This window comes from Paralichthys olivaceus, chromosome 19, assembly GCF_024713975.1.
Source record: "Paralichthys olivaceus isolate ysfri-2021 chromosome 19, ASM2471397v2, whole genome shotgun sequence".
In the NCBI taxonomy this organism is placed as follows: Eukaryota; Metazoa; Chordata; class Actinopteri; order Pleuronectiformes; family Paralichthyidae; genus Paralichthys; species Paralichthys olivaceus.
The window spans coordinates 3,812,769-3,828,584 of NC_091111.1; the positions used below are offsets into that span (position 1 = coordinate 3,812,769).

A 15,816-nucleotide genomic window follows, 5' to 3' on the forward strand; every position below is an offset into this window, starting at 1 on the left:
ATGTGACTCGGTGGCATCGATTTTTCTTTTTGGTCTTATTAACACGATACAGTTTGACAGAGAATTAGGACCATGATGAAGAAAATACAAGAATAAAGTCATAATTTTACAAGAATAAAGTCATAATTTGAGGCTGCACATCATTGCAGGGGAATATAAGAAGATCTTGGTAATTAGGAATGTGGAGCATTTCGTTACATTATACTTTATTTTTTCACAAATAACCTTTTAACTTTTTTCTCATCAGCACATCATTATCACAAGGACTTTGCGTAAGAAACTGTCTGTTCTGAAGAAAGAACCACCGATTTGGATGAAATTGCCTCTTCTGTGCATGTTTGCTAGTGGTCGACTGATTGTTGGTTATAGATCTGTGTGATATTTGAAGAGGTTTCATAGTTTCACAATGAGATTGGTTTCGTAGTAAGTGGAATAGAAGAGATTTGCATTGCTGCTTATTTCCTCACAATATTAAAAGGTTATTCTCAATATATCAAAAAAAACAAACATATAATTTGATAATATATGTATTTTAAATGTAAAATCATTATTATCTATGTTATAAGTAACAAGTAACTTAAGTGGTTAAAATAATGTAAAATTAACTGAAATACTATATTTTCTCATAACTTGTGTCACTTACAATGATACAAGCAAATTGTTGAATAGAATAAGATTAAAATGAAAATGTTATATGAACACAATAGATCAATTTAATTCAAAATGTAATTCATTCATGTTTTCAATGTTTGAAGTGGGTCAACTTGTTCAGTGCACTCCTCCCTCCGATCTGAATAACTACAGAGGATCATCTGATCATGAACAGCACTGGGATACACAGTGTGTGAGTTGGTCTGAATCCGAGATGCTCATGTTTTTTACGGCCCTGTTCAGACTTTCAGTGTTCATTCATCATATCAAGTGACTGTAATCCTTGTAATCCCATAATTCAATTCTGCTTGTATATAGATGATTGTCAGATGATTCGACGCTGCAGCCGGACACGTCTTACTCACAATCTGCTGTGAAGGAAAATTCACATGCTGCTTGGTTCATTTCAGGCAACACGAGGAAACCGTGAGACTCCCCACTGACCTTCAACACTGGCTCATTCTGGTGTGTTGTTTTTTTTCTTGTTTAATAAAGGCTTAAATTCTCTGCTCAGGGTTACAGAGGGACACTCTAAAGCTTGACCTATTTCCTGTAACACAATCTTCATTTTCCAAAGAGCTTGTTAGTTATTTGCGTCACGAGGGCTGATTGCAATGAGATAATTCAATTTAAATAGCCTGTCATTCTTTACACGAGTCTCCAGGTGCTACTTAAAAGTCCAGTGTGTAAGAATTAAGGATCTATTGGCAGAAAAAAAATAATTTAAAATAATCTTAGTGATGTTTTCTCTAGTGGGTTTCATCTAAACTTTACAAATTCTTTCTTTACCCTAGATATACTTAATTACTTTATATCCACACCAGGAGGGGGTCCTCTCTAATCAGGCCGCCATGTTTTTTACATTAGTCCAAACTGGACAAACTTAACATTTTTAAGTTTTATGACAAGTGAAGCTAACACAGGTTCTCTTTCATGATTCGGAGAGGGAGGGTGAGACGAGGGATATTCAGCTGCAACGTTCAACTCCACCACTAGATGTCACTAAATTCTACACAGTGAAACTTTAATCAAGTCCAGGCGATTCTTGTACTCACAGTTTGTAAGCAAATTCATAATAAAAGCAGATTGTTGTTTTGTTGTATGTGAATTCTTCTTTTTTGCTCTGTCTAATGGCGGGTGGCAACCAACGTCTAGGTGCATGACCCCCATATGGTCTCAAATTCTCAAATTGTGAATTCTCTCATTGTGAGCATTTAGTGGCATCTAGAGGTGAAGTTGCATGTTGCAGCTGTATACCCCTCATCTCACCCTCCCCTTCCCAACATGAAATAGAACCTGTGGCAAACTTCAGTTATCATGAAAACGCCATTCTCTCCTCCCGTTCTTTCCCGGAGTGGGCCGAGTAATCCCACAGTGATCTACAAATGAAGGAGGAGATCTTGGCTGGCATAGCAGAGCACTGATTACAGAGAGAAGGCTCCTGGTTTGGCCCTGGGTCTTTCTGTGTGGAGTTTGCATGCTCTCCCCATGTTTGCTTGGTTTTCTTCGGGTGCTCTGGTTTCCCACAAACCAAAGACATGCAGATTGTGGTTGATTTGACTGGACACCCTAAAGTGGACATAGAATCTTTGATTCTAGTTTAAAATTTAAAGAAAAAAACCCACCCCCTTCTCATCCTCTATCTAAGACCTCTATCATTACTGTTTGTTGCAGACATAAACTACTTTCAGACCTGAAACGACCTCCAGATATCCTGCAGAGGTTCTGTGGACTTTCTCTGTCTGTCCTCCTTCTATAAAGTCCACCTGCAAGTCCTGGACATTTGGTTCACATGTACACTGGAGTTCAGTGCAAGTCTGAAAGCATCTTATGTTGGCCCTGTGATACACTGGTGACCTGCACGGTGTACCCGACTCTCGTCCAATGTCAACTTAGGGTTGCAGGGGGAGCTGGAGCTAATCCCAGAGAGGATGAGTGGTATGGATAACAGATGGATGGATCAAATGTTCACAAGTAGCCTGGATTAGAATTGTGGGGTGTGGGCGGTCATACAGAGATATTGCAAGTGAAAACAAATACAAATCGTTTATACTGTGGCAGAAAATGTGTGTTGGAAACTGAGGAAATAGATTTTCACTAGACATCAGATATCACCCTAAATACGGATGCTGCTAAATGAATATGTTTGGATTGAAAAGTTAGGATTATTTGACGATTAAAGTTGATCAATCAAAGGGATGAAAGCAGTGATGCAGGGTGGAGAAAAACACATTTCAATCACACATGTGCACATTTTTGTTTATTTGAACCTTCATTGAAGAACATGACAAAACCTGTATATGTTTTGAACACTAAACAGGTGATAAAATACTACAGTCAGTGTGCAACATGTGGTACTTACAAGTAGTGATACACATCTCAATTTTCGCACAGTCTCATTGATGCATGTGATGTTTTTGCACAAACATGTTTTTTTTCTGCACAAGAATTAAAAAAAGACAAATCCAGGTGGAAAAGAACATTATTTTTGGATACAAAGACACATTAGGATACTGCATGACAAAGGGAAATATAGATTATTGCACCAGTGTATCTTATGAAGACAAAAAGATTTAAGATTTCCCATACACATACATATTCTGTATCTTTCCTTCTCCACATCATTATTCCAAACATTGGCGATACAGAACTAATTCTTCTTCCACAAAAGATTGTTGTACATATTGGCATTTCTCATGTTGTATTCAATGGATTCATCCAAAAGCAAATATTAAAACTAAAGGGTTAATCATAACCAGGCTGTCTGCGATAATCATAGAGAGTTTGCTCTGAGTTCAGCTTTCTAACTGGAAACTCCAAAAAGGTCATTTTTCATATTCACATGGATCTGAGAATCATCACACAAACACTCGATTTAAGGAGAACACTGAGGCTCACTGTGAGTTGATTCTGTTGGAGCAAAAATATTTGGTTTTCACCAAATCATGTGTCACAATATTAAACTGTAGGAGGATTTGTCTCGGTTTAGTCACATGAAAAAAAAAACTCCACTTATCAGCTTTATAATTCTGTGCTCACATCCTTTCCCAGGCAGTTTCACATAAATCCCCAACTACTGTGACCACCCGGTGACTTCAGCAACCTCCTGATGACGTCAAGGCAAGAAGAAGAGGTTAAATTAGGAGTCTATCAAATACAGAGCAGCAGATTCAGCTGCACATTTGAAATAGGTGCAAACAGTTTATTGTTGTTTTAATGTCAGTGTATTAACGGATTATAGTTAACTGAAGTCTTGACTAATAGACAAATAGTTTGAATCGATGCGAAATGATGTTAGTAAATTAAGTTCTTTTTTATATATATATATAAATATTTATTTATTTCAAAACCTAAGTTACAAAGTGCTTTGGAAGAGAGGATAAAAGCTTGAAATAAAATAATAAAGGAAAGATTAAAACAGGAGACAGAGCACGGCAAAAACACAAAAAGTGTAGTCAATAAGAGCAACAGACTGTTCAGAGCCTGGGACCCAGGACAACAGGATCCAGACCCCTCTCGTTTTAGCATTGAGGGAAGGTGGAACTAGCAGGTCTCACTCAGGTGACCAGCGGTATTTCTTCATTGTACAGTGTAATTCATAGATAGGTTAGTGAGATCAAGGTGCATTTTTTAAAAGGGTTGACCGGAGGCAAATTTAAAGGACCATAGCCTGACAAGAGCTAGAAAGTTCAAACAATTTACAACATTAATTAGATGAGAAAACAAAGATGGAAAACAAAAGTAGTTTCATTTTAAATCATGAAGACAAATTTTAGAACAAAAGCAACCCCTATACATTCCTCAACTAACTAGAACCGGACCAAAAACTAACAGCCAAGACCTGAGATTCATTTGATGCCAAACAAGGACATCTTTGTAGTCTCCACCACATCTCACTTCAGGATTTCTAATATTGTTTCTATGAAAAATTAAGGCTTTAATCTCTGCTTATGATAATTACACCAAACTTTTTCCTATGAACTGAGAGCAAACTCGTCCCAGCCTCTAGTTCTTTGTGCATAAACATCAGATACATCAGTCCAGATTCACAGTAAACAGGACAGTGTACTTTCCTGGAAAACTATACATCAGTTTGTTGACATTGGCCTCGTACAGACCTGACTGAAATGACACCAATAATACAGGAAATCCATGTGATCAATCTGCACATACATAATCACCGCCAAAATATTCAGATGTAAGCAGCAAGTCAAGCGGGTGTGAGCAATAGAGAGGGTTTGGAACAACAAAGCAATACAGAGCTGGTGCAGGATGGCTGGTGCAGCACTGTTATACAGGGGGACAAAGGACAGAGATTACTAGGAGACACGCAAACGACTTTGACTTACAAAGACAATTCCCTGTGGCCACAACACAAAAACATCTTTACAGTGTAATGTAAGTACTTTCTGTGCACATTATTCAGAAATATAATCATTCTTTTCAAAAATATATTAGACTGTACAAGTGTTAATACTTTGGGGAAAAACGTGTTCAGAGGTGCTGAATTTTGATCTCGACAGGTTTGATTTTTCCCTTAATCATACAGACACTGTGGATAACCGATCAATCTGTAGTTCTATTGTTATTCTATCATCAAGATTGTCCATCTAATGATGCACACACTTGTGCATCATGTGCATTGCCCTGAGATTGACTGTCGTTTGTGTCGTGAACCAAATGTGCCTGATTTTTGAGAAGCTTGGGTCGTTCGGCAACAATCAGCAAAGACAGTATTGGTTATGTCGCTGTTTGAAATTTTATATATTATGGAATTTTTTCAAAATAATTATTGACATTAACGGTTCAAGATTCTCTGAAACCACTTTTGTTCCACTCAGACAAATCTGTATATATATACAAACCAACAAACCACTCACAGAAGACTCGCTTGCAAAAGCAGGTTTTGCATATTTTATAAAATTGCTTTAGAAATGTCCAGACGGACAATGGAAAGGAATGGATGTCACGCGTGAGAGTGCTTCATAAAGCTACGCAATCAAGCCAAAGCTCAGCTGCTGATGTGATTCTTAAATCACTGTGGGTAATCAGACACACAGGAAGGGGCGGTGTCAACAGTGGAGTTGGGCAGCAGGAGGATAAACAATCACATTTAAAGGCACCATTTAAAGGAACCATGTACACATTTGATTCACATGTGACAAATTATTGTTGTTCACAAAAGACTATTGATTACTTTGGTAGTATTCCTAAGGTGGTACAGAAGAGGAGGAGACATTTATAACCAGAGGTGGCTCGTACAACGACTTTGTTACTGTACTTAAGTGGATTTTTCAGGTATCTGTACTTTACTTGAGTATTTATTTTCCTTGACGACTTGTTTGTACGCTGCGTAAAAGACATAACACAGAGTGGAATTCAGTGGACCTCACTAAACCATCCAATCTATGGTAGTGACAGGCGATGCGTACAAGTCGAAGGGACTTAATCAAGGCCAGCACATTCCCCATTCATGTATTCCCTGTAAAAATGGATCCAGGTGCTCATGCAGGACCTCAGTTCAGTTCAGTCTTCAAAACTCTGTGTCTAGAGATTTTTTCCCTCTGTACCAGCTCTGTGCAGGTGGTAAACAAAAGTGGAAAACTATTCGATTTTCTTTGCCTTTATAGTTGTGCTGAGTTATCAAAAACACATTGTGTATCATTGACGTTAAAAATTCATTTTACTATTACTTACATACTTTTCAGATTCTGTACTTTCTTACTTTTACTTGAGTAAAGGAGAAGTATCTGTACTTCTACTTAAGAAAACAATGTGAGTACTTTTGCCACCTCTGTTTATAACAATACAAATTACACAACGCAAGTGATGGGACGATACAGTGTGTGAATCTGGTGAATAAATTTAGACTTGAATAAGTGGCACTGAAGAGTTGCTGGAAAATCCACAGTGCGGAGTCTTACTGGGGTTGCAGTCATAATAGAAGCCAGTCAGGTGTTTAAGACAGTAGGACATGTCCAAACACTTAGAGCTCTGCAGGCGCTGAAGTCTGAGTGCGGACTCAGACAGAGGAAAAACAAAAGAGGATCGATGAGGCGTGTTTACAAAAAGCCAAGCAAGGTATACGACTTTCAGCAGCAAGTAGAGCATCACCTCTTTAGTAAAATCCATATTTATGAGGAAATGCAAGAGCCTGCAAGTGATGTTACTGAAGTGTGGTTGGGTTTGAAATAGAATAACCTGTGAATTCGCTGTTAGAATTACCAAGAAAAGCAAGAATCTGAAATACAATTTGCAATCAGACATGATTTGGAATAGATACTGCAAACATTTCAATGTTTTCAGGGGAAGCGCTGCACTTTGCTGATTTGACTGATTACTTTGACATTGTCTAACACTGTATTTTGAGGCAGGACCAAATACAAAAACAGTCATTTTTATGTTTTCTGCCGATTTCATCAAAACAAATCTGTTGCTGTGCTGTCACATACCCCTAAAGTACGCAGATACATGACTGTGGAAGTAGGTGCAGTTTTTCATTTTGCAAATTCCGGAATAATCTGTCCCTATAATAAGCCTGATTCATACGTTCTTGGCCATATTTGTTTATGTTCCAAAGTAAAGCTGGGTGATGTTAATGTAATCTTTTTGTGTGGAATTAACACAATATCTATACATTCACATTTTATTTCATTCATATTCAATATTTCATAATATTGATGCAAAAATCCTTGTTCAATAACTCATTTGATTGATTGTGTTTTACCAACTAACAAAGCAAAACCTTCTGAGCAGAACGGCCAAAAGTTATGTTGAGACTGAACAATTCTGCACATAAGGATTTACATCTGATGCATAAGTCAAGTCTAATGTAGGTTCAATGTATGTTACTGCCACTGGATGCTTGAATTTCCTTCAGGATCAATAAAGTTTCTATCTATCTATATTCAGTATCCTCTAGGTTGCTCTGGGTGTTAGCTGGTTGCTGAGGTCTGGGTGGTGGATGGGAGGACAGGATGTCTGCTTTCCAGAGTTTCAGACATAGTTAGCTTCATTCCAGATAACTCAACTGTTGAACTTTCTGAGTGAGTCTTTGTTTCAGTAGAGAAACAACCCCAAAACCAGTTCATTGCACTGAAAACATTCAAATTAGTACTGCATGGGGCAGGGACTTCAGGGATTCATTTGCATGAGACAGAAATGCAAGATGCAAGTCTATGAAGTCTTTAGGAGACACTCACGTCAATGTCAAGACCTGCAATTCAATGGTCACGTAATGGATGATGTCAGTAGGTCAAGTTTTGCTGGCTAAATTAATTAACTTGTTTGCTTGAACTGCAGGAGATGGTGGCGCTTACACAACACCCCATTTGTTTTCTGACATTATCAAATTAAATTTCAAATGAGTTCATCCATTTGCCAGCAGAAGATTGGGACTGTGCAGTCATATAAGTTAGGTATCGGTAACCTCTCCATCACTCCCTTGTGTTGCTGCTGTTCTCCCTTTCCTTGTTTCTTGTGTGTTCCTGGTCTGTGTCTGTGTCTGTGTGGGCGTGTGTATACTGGGTCCGACCTTCCATATTGGCATAATAGTGGATTTAAAACGAGGCTATTGGAAATAAAATCAACATTTTTCTCAGACACATTGTAAAATTCCAAATTAAAACTATATGACACTTAAATTATGACAAATCAATTTACCATTCAATGAAAAATGTAATTCAGTGTGGCCTTTGAGATTTCTGAACTTGGAGCTTACAGGAGATTGTGAGATCCAAGCTTATGAATTTGAGGGGGGTGCTCTTATGGATTCTTCTCTGAAACACGACCCCTTTTGAAGGCAGCATTAAGCAGTCCACCTGGATTTGTCCCAGTAGTCCTGATAAACTATCCGACTATGGCTACACCCCATTCGATATACTGTTCGCTGTATGTGAAACTGCTCTTACTGCATATTGAATGGTTGGCACTAAAGTGCACTTATTGCAAGTGTTAACCCTCGACTTGTTTACGTTACTAGTGAATGCTCATCTAAAGAATAAACAAGAAGGGGCACTTGCAGAGCGAATACCTCCACCAAGGTTGAAATTGTCACTTTATCATTTATTGTATAAGAAAATAGCGTTTTAGAACCACCTGTTTATGTGGATCCACAACATTTAATAGATTCTACCTTGGGTGATGCTCCACCTGCCACAAAATTTCAAGGAAATCCCGCTGACAGACAGACAGACAGGAAAACTACAATGAAAACTTAACTTCCTCCGTAAAGGTAAAAAGCTATACCATGTTAATGCAATGTCAAAGTCTTATTCACACTGATTCTAATCGCTAATCGTCTCCTTGTGCAGATTAACAGCTGATGAGATTTAGTGTATTTTGACATACACTTGATGAGCACTTTATTAAGACCACTATATGTACCAAGGGGTCCAAATATGATTTATGTGCCAATAAATCATTTCTCACACCATCCGCAGCAGCAGCTGTGAAGAGATATTCCTGATGTGGTCTTCTTCTGTTGTCCTCTGGTCTTCCTTCCTTCCACACGTTTGCTCCAAGAAGTTTTTTTGCTCACCACAGTTGGAAGGAGCTTGGTTATCTTTCCTTTCAGCTCCAGTCATTCTCCTCATTGACAATATGTTTCCATCAGCAGATCTGCTGCTCACTGGATTTTTTTTTCTGAGTAAACTCAAGAAACAGAAAAGCTCAGGAGATCAGCAGATGCAGAAATACTCATACCAGCTTGAAATCACATTTTCCTCCACATTCCGATGTTAGATATGGACATTAGCTGATGATCCTGACCTGAATCGTTGCTCTTTGATTGGACAATTGCACAGGCAAGCAGGTGTTCCTACTAAAGTGCTCATGAGTATATATCCACTGTATGCAAGGTGTAAGTGTACAAAAGACAACAGCCTGTACAAACAGTAAAAATACCAATGTATGCCTGATGGTTGCACTCAAACCCAATTTGATATGGCTCACATCAAGTTGATTTGTGTTTTCTTTCAATTTTAATTTGTGGTTCCATTTAAGAAACATATATGTAAGATTACAATTTTAAACCATATATCTATATATATCTATATATATAGATATATATACTCTCTTTGCAAGGTTTGGATTCACAAAAATTCCATGACTGATTGGAAAGTTCTTAATTTCAAAAACCTGAGTCAAGCCGTATTCTGAGAACAACACTGTAGTCAGTCGGCCAGTAGCACTTCTTTTTCTTTTTTCAAAGTATAACTGACAGTGTATCTGAAAAAAAAAAAAACAGAGTCAAAGAGTTCACACCACATGTCACTTATATGTTGTTGTGACTGAAAATGACAACACAGCTCCACACATGAAGGAGAACCTTGTGGGAAAGATGTGTTTCCAAGTAGGAGTAGGTAGGGAACTGTGGTAAGCATATGTAAATCCAGCTTCAGCGTAAAAACAAGCAGCAAGACTGAGGGTGAACAGTTGATGACGTCATAGCAGAGGTCAGGCAGCACGTGACTGGGTAAGTGCAGGAAACAAGGCAAACTGTCCAACGTAGATGAGGTAAGGAGGTCACACAGTCTAAAGCGTCTGTCTCACATCTCAATGTGAGCTTCTTTGGCTGGTGCTGTGTTCTTTAACGAGCCAGAGATGGTGCAGAACCTGCAGGGAACATGAAAACAGCAGGAATTAAAGGGACACGTTTTATGGAGTTAGTTGTAGAGTTGGGATTCAGCCTGTGGACGCCTCACTAGAGCAGCAACAGTAGAGCCCAGCATTGTCCACATTCATCCTACACATACTGCTGTATCTGCAGTTTGTTTACTTCAAGCCACGACTACCTTTCATTTCATCTTTCAGCTGCAACAAAGGCTCTGCATGTTATTTGGTTTATAAAGAATTAAACCACAACGGGGTCAATAACTATTATACTACAAAAAAGTTAAAATTTAGTTTAGACCCAGGGGATTCGCGATTTAATTTAGTCATAGTACATTTTTCATGGATGCTTCTGACAGCTGCAGTTCATCCTAACAGGAAATATAATTCTATTCACACATTTTTTCACATCATCATTCTTCACAGGGTCATTTTCAGTGCTAGACATGTCATAATGAGTGTCTCAGCATGTATGTCTCAACAGGAAGCAAAGTGTTTACATTGAGAAAGCAGCTCAACATACAGTGACAAACTATGACTGCCGCCAAGCATTCCTCTTAAACAATCAAATGTCAAAGGTTGACAGAAGTAACCTTAAATGAATGTTAACAGAATTAAGACCTACAGACACTAATTTAAGAAATCAGCCCAGCTGAACAGTAACAACAACAGATAACATGAGCCTTAGCTCGACTACGTTATCACACAGATTATAAAGTATTACTAATGTTACAATCCTTGTTCTGATCACCAACTCAGACTTATGTGAAGAACAAGTAGCTATGCCTGGCTTCTCTTTGATTCTCCATGTAATGCTACAAAATTAACATAAAGTATCAGATGTTTGCTAACAATATGGAGAACTGCAGGTAACAAAACTGGTTTCTTTATTGTACGACGTATGAAATCCTGGCTGTCTAAATTAGTTTAGGACTATTATTGGTTCACTGTACTTTCCAGATGGAAATACTCAGCCATGAAGTTGGCTGCTTAATTTGCTAAAGATGTCTATTATTCATATAAAAACCATATGGACACACAAATAATAGATAGATAGATCGATAGATGGAGAGATAGATCGATAGATGGATGGATGGATGGATGGATGGATGGATGGATAGATATGTTAAACAGTTGATTTTCATTAGATGGAATCTTCATTCTTATCTTTAGGGAGCATTTGTGGCCATACACGATAGCTACACTGCTGTGAATAAACCAGTGAAGAAGAATTTACATAACTCCAGTGCTCTGCTTGTCAATGAGCTTCGGCAATGAATAATCATCAATAAAGATGAAAAATGACAATCCTCTTTACCTTGACTTTCTAAAATGCCTGCGTTTCTTCAGGGCCATACAGCAGGAAGATTTTGCGCAGGAGTTTTTCAGGTCCGCAACCTGGTAGATGATGGGGTTGTACATGGCGGAGGACTTGGCCAGCAAAGTGGGAATGACGGACACAGGGATGGGCACTGAGTCCGGGTCACCAAACGCAGACACCACGGACACGATTGCATAAGGAATCCAGGCTATCAAGAAGCCTGCACAGATCAGCATTGCCACCTGGGAGAGGATACAAAGCAGTATTCATGTCACAAAGTTGACTTAACATGATTCCTGTACAAGCAGTACTTTCTTCCACTTCCTCGCCTAGATGACATGCTTTATTTGTCTTCTTTTTTTCCACTCACCCCACCCCCAGCCTCTTACCCACCTTTGTAAGTTTCATCTCAAGGTTGTGACTGTTTTTGATGCGGGCGTCAAAGTGCGAGATCTCCTTTGCTGAAGACTTGACCTTGAAGATGATCATGACGTAGGAGAAGACAATAATGACAGTGGGGAGGATGAGGCAGAAGAACAGGATGGTGATGACGAAGCTCTGGCCGGACACAGAGGCCTGTGCAAGCCACCAGTCCAGCGTGCAGGACGTCCCGAAGGGCTCAGGGGCGTAGTTTCCCCAGCCGACCAGTGGCATGGTGGCCCAAAATGAGGCATACGCCCACACAAATGCCAGGCACAGGAAGGTATGGTGGCGTTTGAGCCATGTGCCTGAGAGTGAAAGAAAACAGAGAACGGATGATGGGCTTAAACAGAAATGTAACCTTAATTCTCTCACTCCTAATAAAGTGCTCAGTGACCATATATGCAAGTCCATATATTTATTTAAATTTAAAAGCCAACCCATACAAACGTGGAAAATTTTTGAGAAATACATGTCTTCATGGAACATGTTTGAGACCCTTGTAAAGGAGATCCCGACTGACGTACCGTAGCTGAGATGGCAGATTTTGAGATACCGGTCCAGGCTGACCACGGTCATCGTGATGAGGCTGCCACAACCAAAGAAGAAGCCCGCCCAGCCGTAGAACTGACAGCCCTCCCAGCCGAACAACCAGCGGTGGGAGAAACTAGACACAATGAAAAAGGGCTTTCCCGTCACTGCAGGGACAAAGAAGGAGAAAGAGGGAGATGAGGAGGGAGGGCGTAAATGACAATGGGGGTGAAATAGAAATAGGAGGGAGGAAGAGAATGAGTGGCAAGATGAGGAGGAAGAAGGAGAGAGAATGGAAGAGATGGGTTAAATAGTAGAGCGGGGTTGCAGAAAAGAGAGGAAATGGTACACAAGAAGACAGGGGTTCAAATTAACATTGGTGTGACAAGAACCACATACACACTTACACACATGAATTATTAGTTAGTAACTACATTAAATCAACTTTTACTCATCCATCAGCAATAATTATTGATTATGAAATAGAGACAAACACCTAAAGTCTTCTCCTCTACCTCTCACCATCTGCATTGCCTCAATGTCTCCACCATGTATTACACAGATTATCAGTGTTTTGTAATGTTTAGGCCTTTGGTAAAAAAGTTGGTGTTACGTCTAAATGATGTTTGTTATTGTGACATCCATCTATTGTCAGTTACAAGGGTCATTTAGTCCAAATACAGAATGGTGAAAAATAAATGAAACAAGATTTTAAATGAAGAAAATCAGATTTTCAGACTTTCCCGTCTACGGCAAATTCTAAAGTTCACTGACAAAACACGTATTGTATAATGCTGGAGGAATCTGAATGCTGATCCAATCAGACTTTCAAACATATCAAAATTGAACAACAGTCATTCTAATTCTGCTCACATGTGCAGCAGACAGATGTCATAAGTTAATGCATTAATAGGTGAAGCATTAATAATTATCAAATGAGATGCTTCTTGTGATTCAGCGACACACTTCTATTTAATACGGAAATAAAAAGTAAATTCTGTTCTTCATTTTGGATTGGATAAAATCTCTATTTTTTTACTTGAGTAAGCATTAGTTTACATGGTCACACAAAATTATAAAAAAAAACTTTTCAGTACCATTTGCCTGTTTCATATGTGATATATACTCTGCATCAAAACCTATATCTGCATCTACAATAATAGACAAGAAAAAAACTTGGTCAGTATATTGTGGTGCTGATTACAAAAGCCTCTTTCTCTTATTTTAGACTGAAAAGATAAATAGCATAAATGCATGTGACAGCTCTTGTGACAACAGCCGACTGGAGCACCTCTAATGAGAAAGGCGGTCGTAACCTCCTACAGCACAGAACAGAGTAACAGCAGAGAGAGGAAAGACTGTTGATAGGAAAGCAAAGCTGCAGTTGCTGTTGTGGTCTGCTGTTCTCTCCTTAAAATAGGACTCTGCGCCTTGACTCGCATGTTTACGAGACCAATTCCCAACACGTCAATTGATTCTGTTGCCTTCATTTGGCTGATTTGTTTCAATGAAACATTTTTTTAACAAAACATTTGTTGTCTAACGTGAGTACAAATACCGAAACTTTGTTTTCCATGTGTTTCTGAAAAAACGGGACTCAGTTTCAGCTCTAAATCAGTAGAACTTACATTACATACTGATAATGAATCAAATTTGTGAAATTTATTTTGCAATCAACACAAATAACTGGCTCTAACAGTCTCAATTCTTGTGGTAAAGTTTCTGTTTTCATGCAATATGCCCCAAAGGTGGAAATACCCCCCAAGAACAACAAGGCTTAATGAGCTCACCACAAGGCCCCTGTGGGCTGTCATTCTGGAGCGCAAGAGAGGCCAAGAGCCATGTGGCATGCCAAGCCTGAGCAGCACAAAAGAGATAAACATCAAAACCTCTGGAGGCAAGATTGCATGAGACATGATGAGCCAAATGGTTTCTTGGAATCATTGAAAACCCAGTGGGGCATGTACCAGTGATTGCTCACATGTTGGGAGGTTTAATCAAGTTTACACATTCTGAGTCACAATAACGGCACAGAAACTTTCAGCCCTGGAGATCAAGTAACTGTTTTGTTTGGCCTGAGGCTCATCCAGCTTGGTAACAGTGACCATCGCTGTCATTAGTCTCCAAACTCCCGTTGAAGACATAAATGGAGAATATGAGTTGATGTTTGGATCAACTTTATTTGGTAGTGGTGAACTTTAATCAGCTGCAGCTTTTGTAAACTACGCTACTAAAAAACAAACTAAAGATGTGGATAGATATCAGAGAAAGGAAAACTTTAAACATTCCTCTTTACTTCAGCCTTTAACTCCATCTTTTTTATTTCATTTGATCTATTTTTCTTTCAAATTTCCTTTTCTTTTAAACATGATTTGTATTAATATTGTATGTAAAGCACTTTGAGCTGCTTGTATGAAAGGTGCAATACAAATCAAGCTCATTATTATATTACTGGTGGTTTTGTGTGATGCTTCGTGAGCAACAACAACAGCATGTGGTTGCAGTAACAGGCATACAAAGGCTACAATAAGGTGCATGTAGGTGACTGAGCAACCTTATATGATTTTCTCTATCCCCTGACTTACCTGTTATGTCAATCCCACTTGTATTTAGTATATATTATACATAATATATTATATATTAACAAACATCCAAATAAATTATGAAGAATACGCAAATGAACCAGCAGATTTATAATTTTAAGGTTAAGAACTATTTCATATGTCTAAGGAGACTTGAAGCACTAACAGCAATGTACTGAAAGAGGCATGGAATGTGCAATACACCCACACACGTACAGCTTTATATTGACTGCAGTCCAGGTAAAGAAATGCTGAGGACTGTCACATAACTGTTGCCTTGACCTTGACACACAGTCAGTGCTGTGAAAAGCTATTCCCCTCTTCATCAAACTCATTTTAATATTGGACAAAGATAACCCAAGTAAATGATGATTGAATTTAGTAAAGGTAAAAATCTCTCCAACCACTGAGAGAGCTATTATCTGAAAACGGAGAAAACTAATAAAAAACACACAACCCACCGTTGATCAAAAAGAACAAAAAGGCTTGTCTCGCATTTGCCCAAAACATCTTCACTGCTCCCAAGATTTCTGGGATGACATTTTGTGGACTGATCTGAGTCATGACTGTGAGCGTCTCGTCTCATGTTGGACCGAGCACAAAATGATGACGAGTCATTTTTCATGATGTTTAATTGAGTCTCATAAACTCTGGAATCAAACAGACACTGGGTTACTTCATGTATTGATCAGGTCCTGA

The 15,816-nt window shown here is 38.7% G+C and overlaps 1 protein-coding gene across 1 annotated transcript in view; it reads right to left on the bottom strand.

The window, feature by feature from the left end:
* Positions 1-2,896: 2,896 nt before the first annotated feature.
* The window catches only part of opn5 (opsin 5), a 43,531-nt gene continuing 30,611 nt past the window's right edge, over positions 2,897-15,816 (bottom strand). The window contains exons 4-7 of the mRNA XM_020091680.2: positions 12,532-12,702; positions 11,978-12,312; positions 11,582-11,826; positions 2,897-10,266 (exon numbers count right to left, since the gene is read on the bottom strand). Of these exons, the coding sequence (XP_019947239.2) occupies positions 10,200-10,266; positions 11,582-11,826; positions 11,978-12,312; positions 12,532-12,702 (818 nt within the window). The 3' untranslated portion in view covers positions 2,897-10,199. The remainder of the gene's footprint in view (positions 10,267-11,581; positions 11,827-11,977; positions 12,313-12,531; positions 12,703-15,816) is intronic.